The 13,751-nt window shown below is 42.4% G+C and overlaps 1 protein-coding gene across 1 annotated transcript; it reads left to right on the top strand.

The window, feature by feature from the left end:
* Positions 1-4,048: 4,048 nt before the first annotated feature.
* Positions 4,049-13,334, top strand: LOC110515183 (membrane progestin receptor delta-like). The gene is made up of 7 exons (XM_021594179.2): positions 4,049-4,301; positions 6,661-6,788; positions 6,999-7,204; positions 10,256-10,382; positions 10,531-10,627; positions 10,908-11,052; positions 11,302-13,334. The coding sequence occupies exons 1-7, from the start codon at positions 4,107-4,109 to the stop codon at positions 11,565-11,567; spliced, it is 1,164 nt and encodes a 387-aa protein (XP_021449854.2). The 5' UTR covers positions 4,049-4,106; the 3' UTR covers positions 11,568-13,334.
* The last annotated feature ends 417 nt before the right edge of the window (positions 13,335-13,751 follow it).

The raw sequence follows: 13,751 nt of genomic DNA, 5'->3' as shown, positions 1-13,751 counted from the left end.
AGGGCCCCCTACCGGCCAACGATTAACTAAAAACTTGACCGGCTCATGATTCTACAAGCCTCTCGTTCACCATAAGGGGCTTATTGGAGCTGTCATTTGTGACTTACTAAAGTGTGCTTCAAACAATGTACATTTGTGATAGCTAGGCATACAACCAGACTAGATTGTGAACGACTCTTTGCGGAATGACTTGCCTGCCGAGAGAGGGAGATAAGCACTGCTGCAGGCCCCCCAAATGATTCTTCTTCGATTTTGTTGAACAGAGGCAGGCTGTTTAGGCTTCTACAAAGCTGTGTAGCTTTCAATAATCAATTAATCAGATTCATTATTACACCATGAGATCAAATACCAGTCCTTAACATGTATTCTTCTCTATGCTGCATGATCTATTTTCGTGCGCGCACATATGATAGACAGTTGGTGGTTGTAGCACGTCTCTGGGACCGCTGAGCTGGAGAAAACGGGTATGAATCCTGCCGTAGGACTCATCGTGGCCAGCAGAGCAGGTCAAACTAACGACTAAAAGGAACGAGTCACTCTGAAAAATGTATCATGACTCAAGTCACTTCGACTTCACTTCGAAGTGCTCCCAATTACTGCCCCTTCAATTTGAATGATATTTGTCACGGCCGTTGAATGAAGAGGACCAAGGTGCAGCGTGGTGGGCGTACATATTCCTTTATTTATATGACGCCAACAATAAACAATCCAAACACAACCGTGACGCTACAGTGCCTTGCGAAAGTATTCAGCCCCCTTGAACTTTGCGACCTTTTGCCACATTTCAGGCTTCAAACATAAAGATATAAAACTGTATTTTTTTGTGAAGAATCAACAACAAGTGGGACACAATCATGAAGTGGAACGACATTTATTGGATATTTCAAACTTTTTTAACAAATCAAAAACTGAAAAATTGGGCGTGCAAAATTATTCAGCCCCTTTACTTTCAGTGCAGCAAACTCTCTCCAGAAGTTCAGTGAGGATCTCTGAATGATCCAATATTGACCTAAATGACTACTGATGATAAATACAATCCACCTGTGTGTAATCAAGTCTCCGTTTAAATGCACCTGCACTGTGATAGTCTCAGAGGTCCGTTAAAAGCGCAGAGAGCATCATGAAGAACAAGGAACACACCAGGCAGGTCCGAGATACTGTTGTGAAGAAGTTTAAAGCCGGATTTGGATACAAAAAGATTTCCCAAGCTTTAAACATCCCAAGGAGCACTGTGCAAGCAATAATATTGAAATGGAAGGAGTATCAGACCACTGCAAATCTACCAAGACCTGGCCGTCCCTCTAAACTTTCAGCTCATACAAGAAGAAGACTGATCAGAGATGCAGCCAAGAGGCCCATGATCACTCTGGATGAACTGCAGAGATCTACAGCTGAGGTGGGAGACTCTGTCCATAGGACAACAATCAGTCGTATATTGCACAAATCTGGCCTTTATGGAAGAGTGGCAAGAAGAAAGCCATTTCTTAAAGATATCCATAAAAAGTGTTGTTTAAAGTTTGCCACAAGCCACCTGGGAGACACACCAAGCATGTGGAAGAAGGTGCTCTGGTCAGATGAAACCAAAATTGAACTTTTTGGCAACAATGCAAAACGTTATGTTTGGCGTAAAAGCAACACAGCTGAACACACCATCCCCACTGTCAAACATGGTGGTGGCAGCATCATGGTTTGGGCCTGCTTTTCTTCAGCAGGGACAGGGAAGATGGTTAAAATTGATGGGAAGATGGATGGAGCCAAATACAGGACCATTCTGGAAAACCTGATGGAGTCTGCAAAAGACCTGAGACTGGGACGGAGATTTGTCTTCCAACAAGACAATGATCCAAAACATAAAGCAAAATCTACAATGGAATGGTTCAAAAATAAACATATCCAGGTGTTAGAATGGCCAAGTCAAAGTCCAGACCTGAATCCAATCGAGAATCTGTGGAAAGAACTGAAAACTGCTGTTCACAAATGCTCTCCATCCAATCTCACTGAGCTCGAGCTGTTTTGCAAGGAGGAATGGGAGAAAATGTCAGTCTCTCGATGTGCAAAACTGATAGACATACCCCAAGCGACTTACAGCTGTAATCGCAGCAAAAGGTGGCGCTACAAAGTATTAACTTAAGGGGGCTGAATAATTTTGCACGCCCAATTTTTCTGTTTTGATTTGTTAAAAAAGTTAATATCCAATAAATGTCATTCCACTTCATGATTGTGTCCCACTTGTTGTTGATTCTTCACAAAAAAATACAGTTTTATATCTTTATGTTTGAAGCCTGAAATGTGGCAAAAGGTCGCAAAGTTCAAGGGGGCCGAATACTTTCGCAAGGCACTGTATAGTGCCAACAAACAAAGACAACTACCTACCATCACAGGTGGGAAAAGGGCTGCCTAAGTATGGTTCCCAATCAGAGACAACGATAGACAGCTCTCCCTGATTGAGAACCATACCCGGCCAAAACAAAGAAATACAAAACATAGAAAAATGAACATAGAATGCCCACACTAATCACACCCTGACCAAACCGAAATAGAGACATAAAAAGCTCTCTAAGGTCAGGGCGTGACAATATTGAATTCTGTATGACATTGCAACCCAAGTAATAAGTGTCTATTTCACAATAAGCTTCGTTAGTAGGTTGCACATATTGATATGATATACACTGTGTACAAAACATTAGGAACACCCGCTCTTTCCATGACATAGACTGACCAGGTGAATCCAGGTGAAACCTATGATCCCTTATTGATGTCACTTGTTAAATCCACTTCAATCAGTGTATATAAAGGAGAGGAGACAGGTTAAAGAATGATTTTTAAGCCTTGATACAATTGAAACATGGATTGTGTATGTGTGCCATTCAGAGGGTGAACAGGGTAGAGATACCAGACACACCAGTTTGAGTGTGTCAAGAACTGCAACGCTGCTGGGGTTTTCACGCTCAACAGTTTCCCGTGTGTATGAACAATGGTCCACGACCCAAAGGACACCCAGCCAACATGACACAACTGTGGGAAGGGTGGGAGTCAACATGAGCCAGGAAAGCTTTCAACACCTTGTAGAGTCCATGCCCTGACAAATTGAGGATGTTCTGAGGGCAACAGGGGGTATAATATATTCCTAATATTTTGTTCACTCAGTGTATTTCCATTTAGCGTATCTGAAATACCATTGAGTTAGAGACAGGGAGATATGAGAGATTTAAATATCAGTAAGTAGGGCAAAATGAAACTTTCTCAACAGAAACTCTCAATAGATGAAGAATAGATGAAAAACTAGCATTTTTTTGTTGTTTTGCCAGCTGAAAAATGGCAAGCAAAGCATGCCTGCAACATTGAACATGGTTTGAGTTGTTGGGTTCACAAACATTGACTTATTGACTATGTCCCATGCTATCTGAACAGAAGGAGCCCTCTGTTCAGTACTACATAGCAGGAACATGTTATTGTCATGCTAGTTTTGTTAGCTAACAGCCCACCATAAGACACTGCATCTCAGTGCAAGAGGCGTCACTGCAGTACCTGGTTTGAATCCAGGCTTCATCACATCTGGCAGTGATTGGGAATCCCATAGGATGTCTTCTGGGTTTTGCCTGGGAATTTGTTCTTAACTGACTTTCCTAGTTAAATAAAGGTTTAATTAAAAACAATAATAATAATGTGACAATGCTAACCCCTGTCTGAATCTGAGTCCATGTCTGGGGACGTCTAGAGAAGGTTGACACAATGGAAGAGTCCAATCAACAAGGACTTTATGACAAAAGAAGAAATACTCATTTTGATGGAACCAAATGAAAATTCTTTGGGATATTTTTGTATTGGTTTGTAACTTGAACTGAAGTGGAAACAGAGTGGACTATTCCCCAACCGATTCACATACAGCATATCATGTGTGATATGTAAACACATTTTTTGTTCTGATGGGTATGTAACAGTCCTCACACAATATATCTGAGTGTATGTCAGTGTAATTTCTAGAGAATTATATCTCACAGACATTTTCTTCCCTTTCTCTCTCTGCAGTGTTTCCTTTGTGGTGGGGGGGTGGGGTGGACAACGGTGGTGGGGGCTGGGCCCAGGCCTGGGGCTGGGACCGCTGTATGCAATGGGAACCAGGGCCTGGAGAGGGGGCACAGGCCCCAGCATTTGACTGCCCAGTCTGGTGTGTCCTCTGCCAGGGATGTAGGGCTAGGCTCAGGGAGGCCTGCCAGAGAGGGAGGGGGGCCATCAGACTGCCCACAGACATGCTTAGCATCAAACTCCCCCAGCTCTTTGACATCCACCAAGTCCCCAAGGTAAGAGTGGCCAGACTGAAAGAGAAATCTTTCACAACCATTTCACAAACCTTCAGAGGTTTCACTGACTAAATGTTCATGTTTTCCTAAATATAGGATATGGTGTCGAGATCAGGATTGTGTCACATAGTTCCTAGAGGGATGTTTGAACTTATGTTCAACCTAGTCCTTGCTCCATCTTCACCCGGGGCCGTATTCACAAAGTGTCTCAGAGTAGCAGTGCTGATAAAGGATCAGTTTTGCCTATTAAATTATGAAGTGACGCCCGACAACCTGCCCGCTCAACCCCATCCCCTCCTCCCTTCCCCAGACCATCTCTGCAGACCTCCCATTCCTTACTTCCCTCATCAACTCATCCCTGACCACTAGCTGTGTCCCCTCTGACTTCAAAATGGCCTGAGTCGCTCCCCTCCTCAAGAAACCAACACTCAAACCCTCTGATGTCAAGAACTACAGACCTGTATCCCTTCTTTCTTTTCTTTCCAAAACACTTTAGTGTGCTGTCTCTGACCAACTCTTTCGCTATCTCTCTCAGAACCATCTTCTTTATCCTAACCTGCCAGGCTTCAAGATGGGTCACTCAACAGGTCACTCAACCTTCGACACCGTGAACCATCAATCCTCCTCTCCACCCTCTCAGGGCTATGCGTCTCAGGCTCTGCACTCTCTTGGATTGCATCCGACCTGGCAGGCCGCTCCTACCAGGTGACTGACTGTGTTTACATCATGTACCCTAACTATTGGTGTCACCCAGGGCTCGGTTCTAGTCCCTCTCTTGTCTTCTCTCTATACACCAAATTACTTGGCAGATATCTCAGCTTGGATGTCGGCCCACCTCAAGCTCATCCTCGACAAAACAGAGCTCCTCTTCCTCCAGGGGAATGCCTGCCCTCGCTCCAAGACCACTCTATCACGATTGACAACTCCACGGTGTCCCCCTCCCAGAGTGCAAAGCACCTTGACGTGACCCTGGACAACACCCTGTTGTTCTCTGCAAACATCAAAGCAGTGACTTGCTCCTGCAGGTTCATGCTCTACAGCGTTAGTAGAGTATGACCCTATCTCACACAGAAAGCAGTGCAGGTCCTAATCAATCTCCCGTCTGGACTACTGCAACTCGCTGTTGGTTGGACTCCCAGCTTGTGCCATAAAAAACCTGCAAAACCTGCAACCTACACCCCAACCCGAGGACTCGGTTCTGCCAACTCTGGTCTCTTGGCCCTCCCACCCCCACAAGGACAGATGCCGTTCAGCCCAGTCAAAGCTCTTCTTTCTACTGGAACCATTTTATGAAAACATCTGAAACCCTACCTCTTCAAAGAATATCTTAAATAATCCCACAGCACCCCCCCCCCCACACACACACACAAACATTTTTTTGTAAATAAAAAATTAAATAAAGATTGCCTTTCGTGAACTAACACTCAAAATTAAAAAGGCACTCGCACATCTGAGCGATCTTATTTGCAGGTGCCTGGCAACAGTTGAACAAGATGAAGGAAAAAGGAAACCGCACACTGCTCTTGGTAGTATCACTGATCTTTAATAAGCTAACGTATCGGCCTCACGTCCTTCATCAGAGCTTTTGTGAGTAAAAAAAAAAGTGCACCCTTATGTAGACCTGGCCCCACCCACATCCGTTCCACACATTGAAGGGGGTTGGAGGCAAAGGAAAAACAAATAAGTTACCAAATATAACAACATGCATTTCATAAATATTACAAAAGTGTATAAATAAGACGTATGAAACACGTCTTTAAAACCACAAGGACCCCGAGGACATAGCAAGTTTTCATTAGTCATTGTACTTTGTACGAAAAACATCAGAGTAACCTTAAATAGGCACATCATTCATGTTCAAATGCACAACATAACGTACATAGGCATTTCATCATTAAGTCCTTTAGGAAATAATGTCTGGAGGGTGAAAATCCCCAAACATTCTCTTTTACTCAGAGTATTATTAATATCTCCTCCCCTGTCTGATATCTTAACTTTCTCTATGCCACAAAATCAAAAAGGTAGACTAACACTCGCACTTGACTTTTTCCCCTCTACTAGCACTGACTTTGCTGATAGCTACTAAAAAAAGTACTTACTATGACTGAGATATGTGGTTCTCCCACCTAGCTATCTTACGGTGAATGCTATCTTAAGATGAATGCAACTGTAAGCCACACTGGATAAAATACTAAAATGCCAATGTTAATGTTGTTCAGCATTCCTGCTCTAAGACACTTTTTAAAATACAGGCCCAGATGAACCAGACTAGGAGGACAGGTCTTGATGTCCTCCAGTTGTTTGTTAGATAATCTCTATAGTAGCCTGTGTACTGTGTATCACAGTGTTTTGCCTTCAGGTGTTCCGGGAGGATGGCATCATCTCGGGATACCGTCACCCCCAAAGCTCCGCCCTGGACTGCATCCTTAGCAGCTTCCAGATGACCAATGAGACCGTCAACATCTGGACCCACTTCCTGCCCACATGGTATGTACACCAAAGCAAACACTCTGAATGAAGACAAGGAGATCAGACCCATAGATGGCGGGAGGTATTCTGTAACAATTAGGGCTGGTTTTGACTGGAAAACATACGTATCAGATTGATGTCTTCCTGTCTTCATGTCAAGTCTTCCGATCACTCCCCCATTTCATTTGAAATGGAACTGATGGTGTTGCGACACGTCTCATATCCCAGGTACTTCCTGTGGCGCTTCAGTGTCCTGTGCTCCACACTGAACTTCCTGTCGGAGAGCTACACCTGGCCGCTGCTGGTGTACATGCTGCTAATCTGCGTGTACCCCTTCACCTCCAGCTGTGCCCACACCTTCAGCACCATGTCCCCCGAGGCACGCCACATCTGCTACTTCTTCGACTACGGCGCCCTCAGCCTCTACAGCCTGGGTAAGGCCCGCTGCATGAAGTCTGACTGTCGGCACTTCACAGTTAGACTATTAGTGCTTCCTTTACCTTTTAGTTATTTCTTTCTGGTTTCATTTCCTCCAGTACCAAGACTGCCAACTCTCACAGTAGGCTACTGCTTCCCCTAATCCGAACTGGTGCAATCCCCCAGGGTACAGGCCACGTGCCATCTTTCAAGTTCCAAAAAGTCTCGGTGAACTTGGGCAATCAGTTGCACAATTAGAACTTTATATACTACTTCCCACATTTGTAACCATTGTTTGTGTGTTTACTTCATTGTTTGTATGTTTTATTTGGCGCCGTGTGTGTCATGTGTGTGTCTTTGCTGTCAGATTCACTTTAATTAAAGTTTTTGGCCCACAAAACCTGTCTTGTTCAAGTATCAAATCAAATGTTATTGGTCTCATACGCATATTTAGCAGATGTTATTGCGGGTGTAGGGGAAATGCTTGTGTTCCTAGCTCCAACAGTGCGGTGGTATCTAACAATTCACAACAATACACACACACATCTAAAAGTAATTGGACGAGCAATGTCGGAGTGGCATTGACTAAAATACAGTAGGATGGAATACAGTATATACAGTTGAAGTCAGAAGTTTACATACACTTTAGCCAAATACATTTAGACTCAATTTTTCACAATTCCTGACATTTAATCCCAGTAAAAATTCCCTGTATTAGTAGGTAAGCAAGGATCACCACTTTATTTTAAGAATGTGAAATGTCAAAATAATAGTGATTTATAGTATAGTGAATAGTGATTTATTTCAGCTTTTATTTATTTCATCACATTCCCAGTGGGTCAGAAGTTTACATACACTCAATTAGTATTTGGTAGCATTGCCTTTAAATTGTTTAACTTGGATCAAATGTTTCGGGTAGCCTTCAACAAGCTTCCCACAATACGTTGGATGAATTTTGGCCCATTCCTTCTGACAGAGCTGGTGTAACTCAGTCAGGTTTGTAGGCCTCCTTGCTCGCACACGCTTTTTCAGTTCTGCCCAAAAATGTTCTATAGGATTGAGGTCAGGGCTTTGTGATGGCCACTCCAATACCTTGACTATGTTGTTCTTAAGCCATTTTGCCACAACTTTGGAAGTATGCTTGGGATTATTGTCCATTTGGAAGACCCATTTGTGACCAAGCTTTAACTTCCTGACTGATGTAATGAGATGTTGCTTCAATATATCCATGTAATTTTCCATCATGATTCCATCTATTTTGTGAAGTGCACCAGTCCCTCCTGCAGCAAAGCACCCCCACAACATGATGCTGCCACCCCCGTGATCACGGTTGGGATGGTGTTCTTTGGCTTGCAAGCCTCCCCCTTTTTCCTTCAAACATAACGATGGTCATTATGGCCAAACAGTTCTATTTTTGTTTCATCAGACCAGAGGACATTTCTCCAAAAAGTACGATTTTTGTCCCCATGTGCAGTTGCAAAACGTAGTCTGGCTTTTTTATGGCAGTTTTGGAGCAGTGGCTTCTTCCTTGCTGATCGGCCTTTCAGGTTATGTCGATATAGGACTCATTTTACTGTGGATATAGATACTTTTATACTCGCTTCCTCTAGCATCTTCACAAGGTCCTTTGCTGTTGTTCTGGAATTGATTTGCACTTTTCGCACCAAAGTACGTTCATCTCTAGGAGACAGAACGCGTCTCCTTCCTGAGCGGTATGACGGCTGCGGTGTCCCATGGTGTTTATACTTGGGTACTATTGTTTGTACAGATGAACGTGATACCTTCAGGCGTTTGGAGGTCTTGGGTGAGTTCTTTTGATTTTCCCATGATGTCAAGCAAAGAGGCACTGAGTTTGACGGTAGGCCTTGAAATACATCCACAGGTACACCTCCAATTGACTCAATTTATGTCAATTAGCCTATAAGAAAGCTTCTAAAGCTAAGACAACATTTTCTCGAAGGCACAGTCAACTTAGTGTATGTAAACTTCTAACGCACTGGAATTGTGATACAGTGAATTATAAGTGAAATAATCTGTCTGTCAACAATTGTTGGAAAAATGAATTGTGTCATGCACAAAGTAGATGTCCTAACCATCTTGCCAAAACTATAGTTTGTTAACAAGACATTTGTGGAGTGGTTGAAAAATGTGTTTTAATGGCTCCAAAATAAATGTATGTACACTTCTGACTTCAACTGTACATATAAGCTGAGTAAAGCACTATGTAAACGAGTTCGACAGCTCAATACCAACAGTGAAATCAGAGTTTGTTTTATTTTACAATCCTTTCACCTTGGAATAATGTTTGTTTTTTGGTTTACAAACAGAAAGCATGCTGCACCAGATTGCAGATTGTCAGATTGTCAGATTTAGGTCAACAGACAGCATAGATTAAAATATCAGCCTATCTTTTCCTCTCAGATCCAGCATCTGGGGAAAGTTTCTATGGATGTGTGCATACCACTGCTCTACAGCTTCACATGTACATTTTCCATGGATTCATGTCTGTTTCCACATGCTTGCTCAACCAATTCACACACTTGGGTATTTGCGTTCTGCTTGTGAATACGTGTGCTTTTCTTGGGTGTGTGTTTGCTTGTATGGGTGTGTGTGATAGACTTGTCCCTCTCTTTCAAACATACACTTTTTCAAAGTAAAAGACAAAAGTTTATTTTCAAATCCATATTAATGGATATGAGGCCCATGCCATATGATCCTTATTCTACCACAATTCTCCTTACTGCCAAAACATACCCAGCCCTAAATGTCCAAACGTTTCTGGGATAAGAATTGCAAATGTTTACTGTAGGTGGTGTTCTGCAGCCAAGCTTATTTAAAAAAGCCTCTAGATTTATTGAAAGTACATCATTGGGATTAAAACTGGTTTTGAAGCATATTTACAGCAAGTGCAAGGCCAACGTTTCATTAGTAGGTTATTAGAGCCTAATTGATATGTTATGAGCGTTGCAATTTATAATTAAGTGTATGGTAGGGAAATGCATAGTAGATTTAGTTTCAGATGTTGTATGTTTTTTTTTACCTTTCAGTGTTTTTGTGTTTGTGTTCAGGTTGTGCCATAACTTATAGCTCCTATGTGATGCCTGACTGCTGGGTCAACAGCTGGCTGCACCAACACTTTGTGCCCATCGCCATCTGCAACACACTATTCTGCACCAGCCTGTCCTGCTATTCTAGGTAGGCAGCCAATACGTTATCCTACCCATGATGCATCACTCTCCTGGTCGTTGAAACCATTGTAACTTCTCTCCTGGTCGTTGAAACCATTGTAACTTTTCTGCATCACTCTCCTGGTCGTTGAAACCATTAACTTTTTTTTTCATAGATTTCTGGAGATGCAGTTTCCACACCGGAGTAAAATTCTCCGGACAGGGGCATTTGTCTTTCCATTCATCTTTGACAACATCCCTCTATTTTACAGAGTGAGTTTATTTTGAAAAGGTGTAGACAGAGTTCACAGAAAGTCTGCTTGTACGGTAATTGGGTTGCATTCTGTTTGTTATGTCACAGTTTAGATCCGATTAATGCCTCTCTTTAATACTTTGACCAGGACTTTTGGCTCATTAACTTAGAAGCTGATTTTGTGTAGAATAAATAAAGATTTGACCACATGCTGTTAAATCTTTTAATCTCTTGGCCGCTGTTTGTGCCAATGATCTAATGTGGGTTTGTATATGTGTGTGTGTCTGTGTGTGTGTGTAGCTGCTGCTGTGCTGCGGGGGCAGCTGCTGTCACAGTGAGGCCCTGCCCAGTCACTGTTACCACCTCCTCTTCGCCTTCCTCACCTGCTTCCTGTTTGCCTCACACCTCCCAGAGAGGCTGGCCCCGGGGCGCTTCGACTACTTTGGTACGTCCACACCAGCGCCCGGTTACCATGGCAACTGGAATTGGAAGGTTATATCAGTTATTGAGCAAGCTTTAGCTAGTCTGGCCTGTGGCCAGTTATTGTTGGCGCATAGCGGTATCATTTCTACTGTATCCGTTATGGTACTGTAGGCAAATATTTGAACAGTGACAATTCTTTGCTCACTGCAGTATGATCAAATTCAAGCATTTCTAATGACTCTCTCTCATTGATCTCTCTCTCCTCTCTCAGGTCACAGTCACCAGCTTTTCCACATCTGTGCCGTGGTGGGTACCCACTTCCAGATGGAGGCGGTGCTAGCAGATATGACCTCACGCAGGGCGTGGCTCATCGCCCAGGCGGCCATACCCTCCTTCCTGAGTACCCTGGGGGCACTGGCCCTCGGCATCATCCTCAACCTAGGCATCATTGGCATCTTCAGTGCACCTCTGCTGTGGAACCCTCACCACAGTGCCAACCACCCACTGACGCCACCCACGAAACGCAAGGAACAGTGACACTCCCCACAACCAGTGACCACCCAGTATGTTCAAATGAAAAGGTTTGGCTAAATCATTCTACCAGTCGTGAACTTTGGAAATAATAACCATAAGAAGTTATATTATACCTTTTAAAACCAGGTAGTATTTGTATAAACCCATTGGATTATTATCACAGGATGGTTTTTCTACATGTTATTCTAACGTCATTATAAGGTTTGTTTAGGAGTTTATTCATGTGTTCACTGTTTGAAGCCGAATACCCAGCTATTTTTATGAAGCCTTTCAGTTATTCAGTATCATTGTATACCGTTAAAAGTTTTGGAGGTATTTTGAGTTAAAGTATCATATGCCAACTTCTTTTCACTTATACTTGAAAGGATCTGGGTTGTATGAAGCATATGTGATGTCTAACAACACATGAAAGTGCCTTTTTTATATATATATATATATTGACCCAAATGTTACCTAAGTACTCGTAAATATTATTTCTGGTTCGTGTAAATCTCAAACTGGAAAAATCTTTAACTGTAAATTTGCAGGGAATTTTCACATTAATATATAAGTATTTAGCTACTGTTTTTCAAATGTCCTATATATTTATTAGCCATTATTAGAACATCTCAAAACGCATATTTAATATAAATTATGACTATCCATTACATGATTCTCTAAAATAATCTGTACTCTCACTAACTGGACTACTTAGTATGATTCCACCATTTTGTTTTAATATTCAATACCATCTCATTTAAATCTCCACTATGACTTTAATAGATTTACAGACCAGTGTAGTGCTCATTCAGATTAACCTTCTCTAAAGGACCTAAAAGGGTTCTTCGACTGCCCCCATAGGAGAACCCTTTAAAGAACCCTTTTTGGTTCCAGCTAGAACCCTTTTGAGTTCCTTGTAGAACCCTTTCCACAGAGGGTTCTACATAGAACCCAAAAGAGTTATATCTGGAGTCAAAAAGGGTTCTACCTGAAACCAAAAAGGTTTCTCCTATGGGCACAGCCGGAGAACCCTTTTGGAACCCTTTTTTTCTAAGTGTGTACCTGAAAGCTACAGCACTGTACCATGTCTATGATTAAAAAACAGGTGACATTTTGCAGAGGTACGTTTCCATGGAAACTTCATGGTTCTTCGCAGTTTGTGTTCCTGTGAATGCCCAGTCACTTGAATTGTTCTTTGGAGTACTCTTATTTTTTACTTCTACAACATACAGAAATGGTCATTGGATGCATTTTTTTGAAACATTACGTGCTGTTTAAACGTCAGAGAATTACTGAAATTCTACCTAACATACACATGCTTTAGGGAGATAGGACATTCCAAATGACCTTGTTTATAACAGCTATCTAATGGAAGAAATCTTAGATGATGGTGCACAACAGAACTGAATAAGTGATGTCATCTCACCTCCCAGGAATGGGGATGTGGTCAGTGGAGGTCAAAGGCTCTTGGCACTGTCGTATTCATGTGGTATCGTGGTGGTCATTGCAGGTTTATGGCAAACCAATACACCGCTCACCCCATGCTGGTATAACATTGTCAGTGGCTATTGTTTACATGTATCCTCGAAAAAGAGTGTGGTATCTCTTGAGTATTTATTCCTTGTAGTATATATAACAGCACCTACTGTTTCTGTTCAGTTGTAAAGTGTGAAGCATATGTACAGGTAATGTACAGCCAAAATAAAGGAAACACCAACGTAAAGTGTCTTAATAGGGTGTTGGGCCACCACGAGCTTCCAGAACAGCTTCTATGCCTTGGCATAGATTCTACAAGTGTCTGGAACTCTATTGGAGGGATGCGACACTATTCTTCCACGAGAAGTTCCATCATTTGGTGTTATGTTGATGGTGGTGGAAAACGCTGTCTTAGGTGCCGCTCCAGATTCTCCCATAAGTGTTCAATTGGGTTGAGATCTGGTGACGGAGACACACACACACACACACACACACACACACACACACACACACACACACACACACACACCCTTTAAAACCCTTATGCTCCTTTGAGACCCCTCTTTCAAAGTCACTGAAATCTCTACTTGCTATGGTAGCCAAAATAATGGGAAACTGGGCATTTTTATACATGACCCTAAGCATGATGGGATATTAAGTGCTTAATTAACTCAGGAACCACACCTGTGTGGAAGCACATGCTTTCAACATACTTTGTATCCCTCATATACT

This window comes from Oncorhynchus mykiss, chromosome 3, assembly GCF_013265735.2.
Source record: "Oncorhynchus mykiss isolate Arlee chromosome 3, USDA_OmykA_1.1, whole genome shotgun sequence".
Taxonomy (NCBI): domain Eukaryota; kingdom Metazoa; phylum Chordata; class Actinopteri; order Salmoniformes; family Salmonidae; genus Oncorhynchus; species Oncorhynchus mykiss.
Note: the sequence above shows the minus strand (reverse complement) of the source record. Positions and strands in the feature narration are given on the sequence as shown.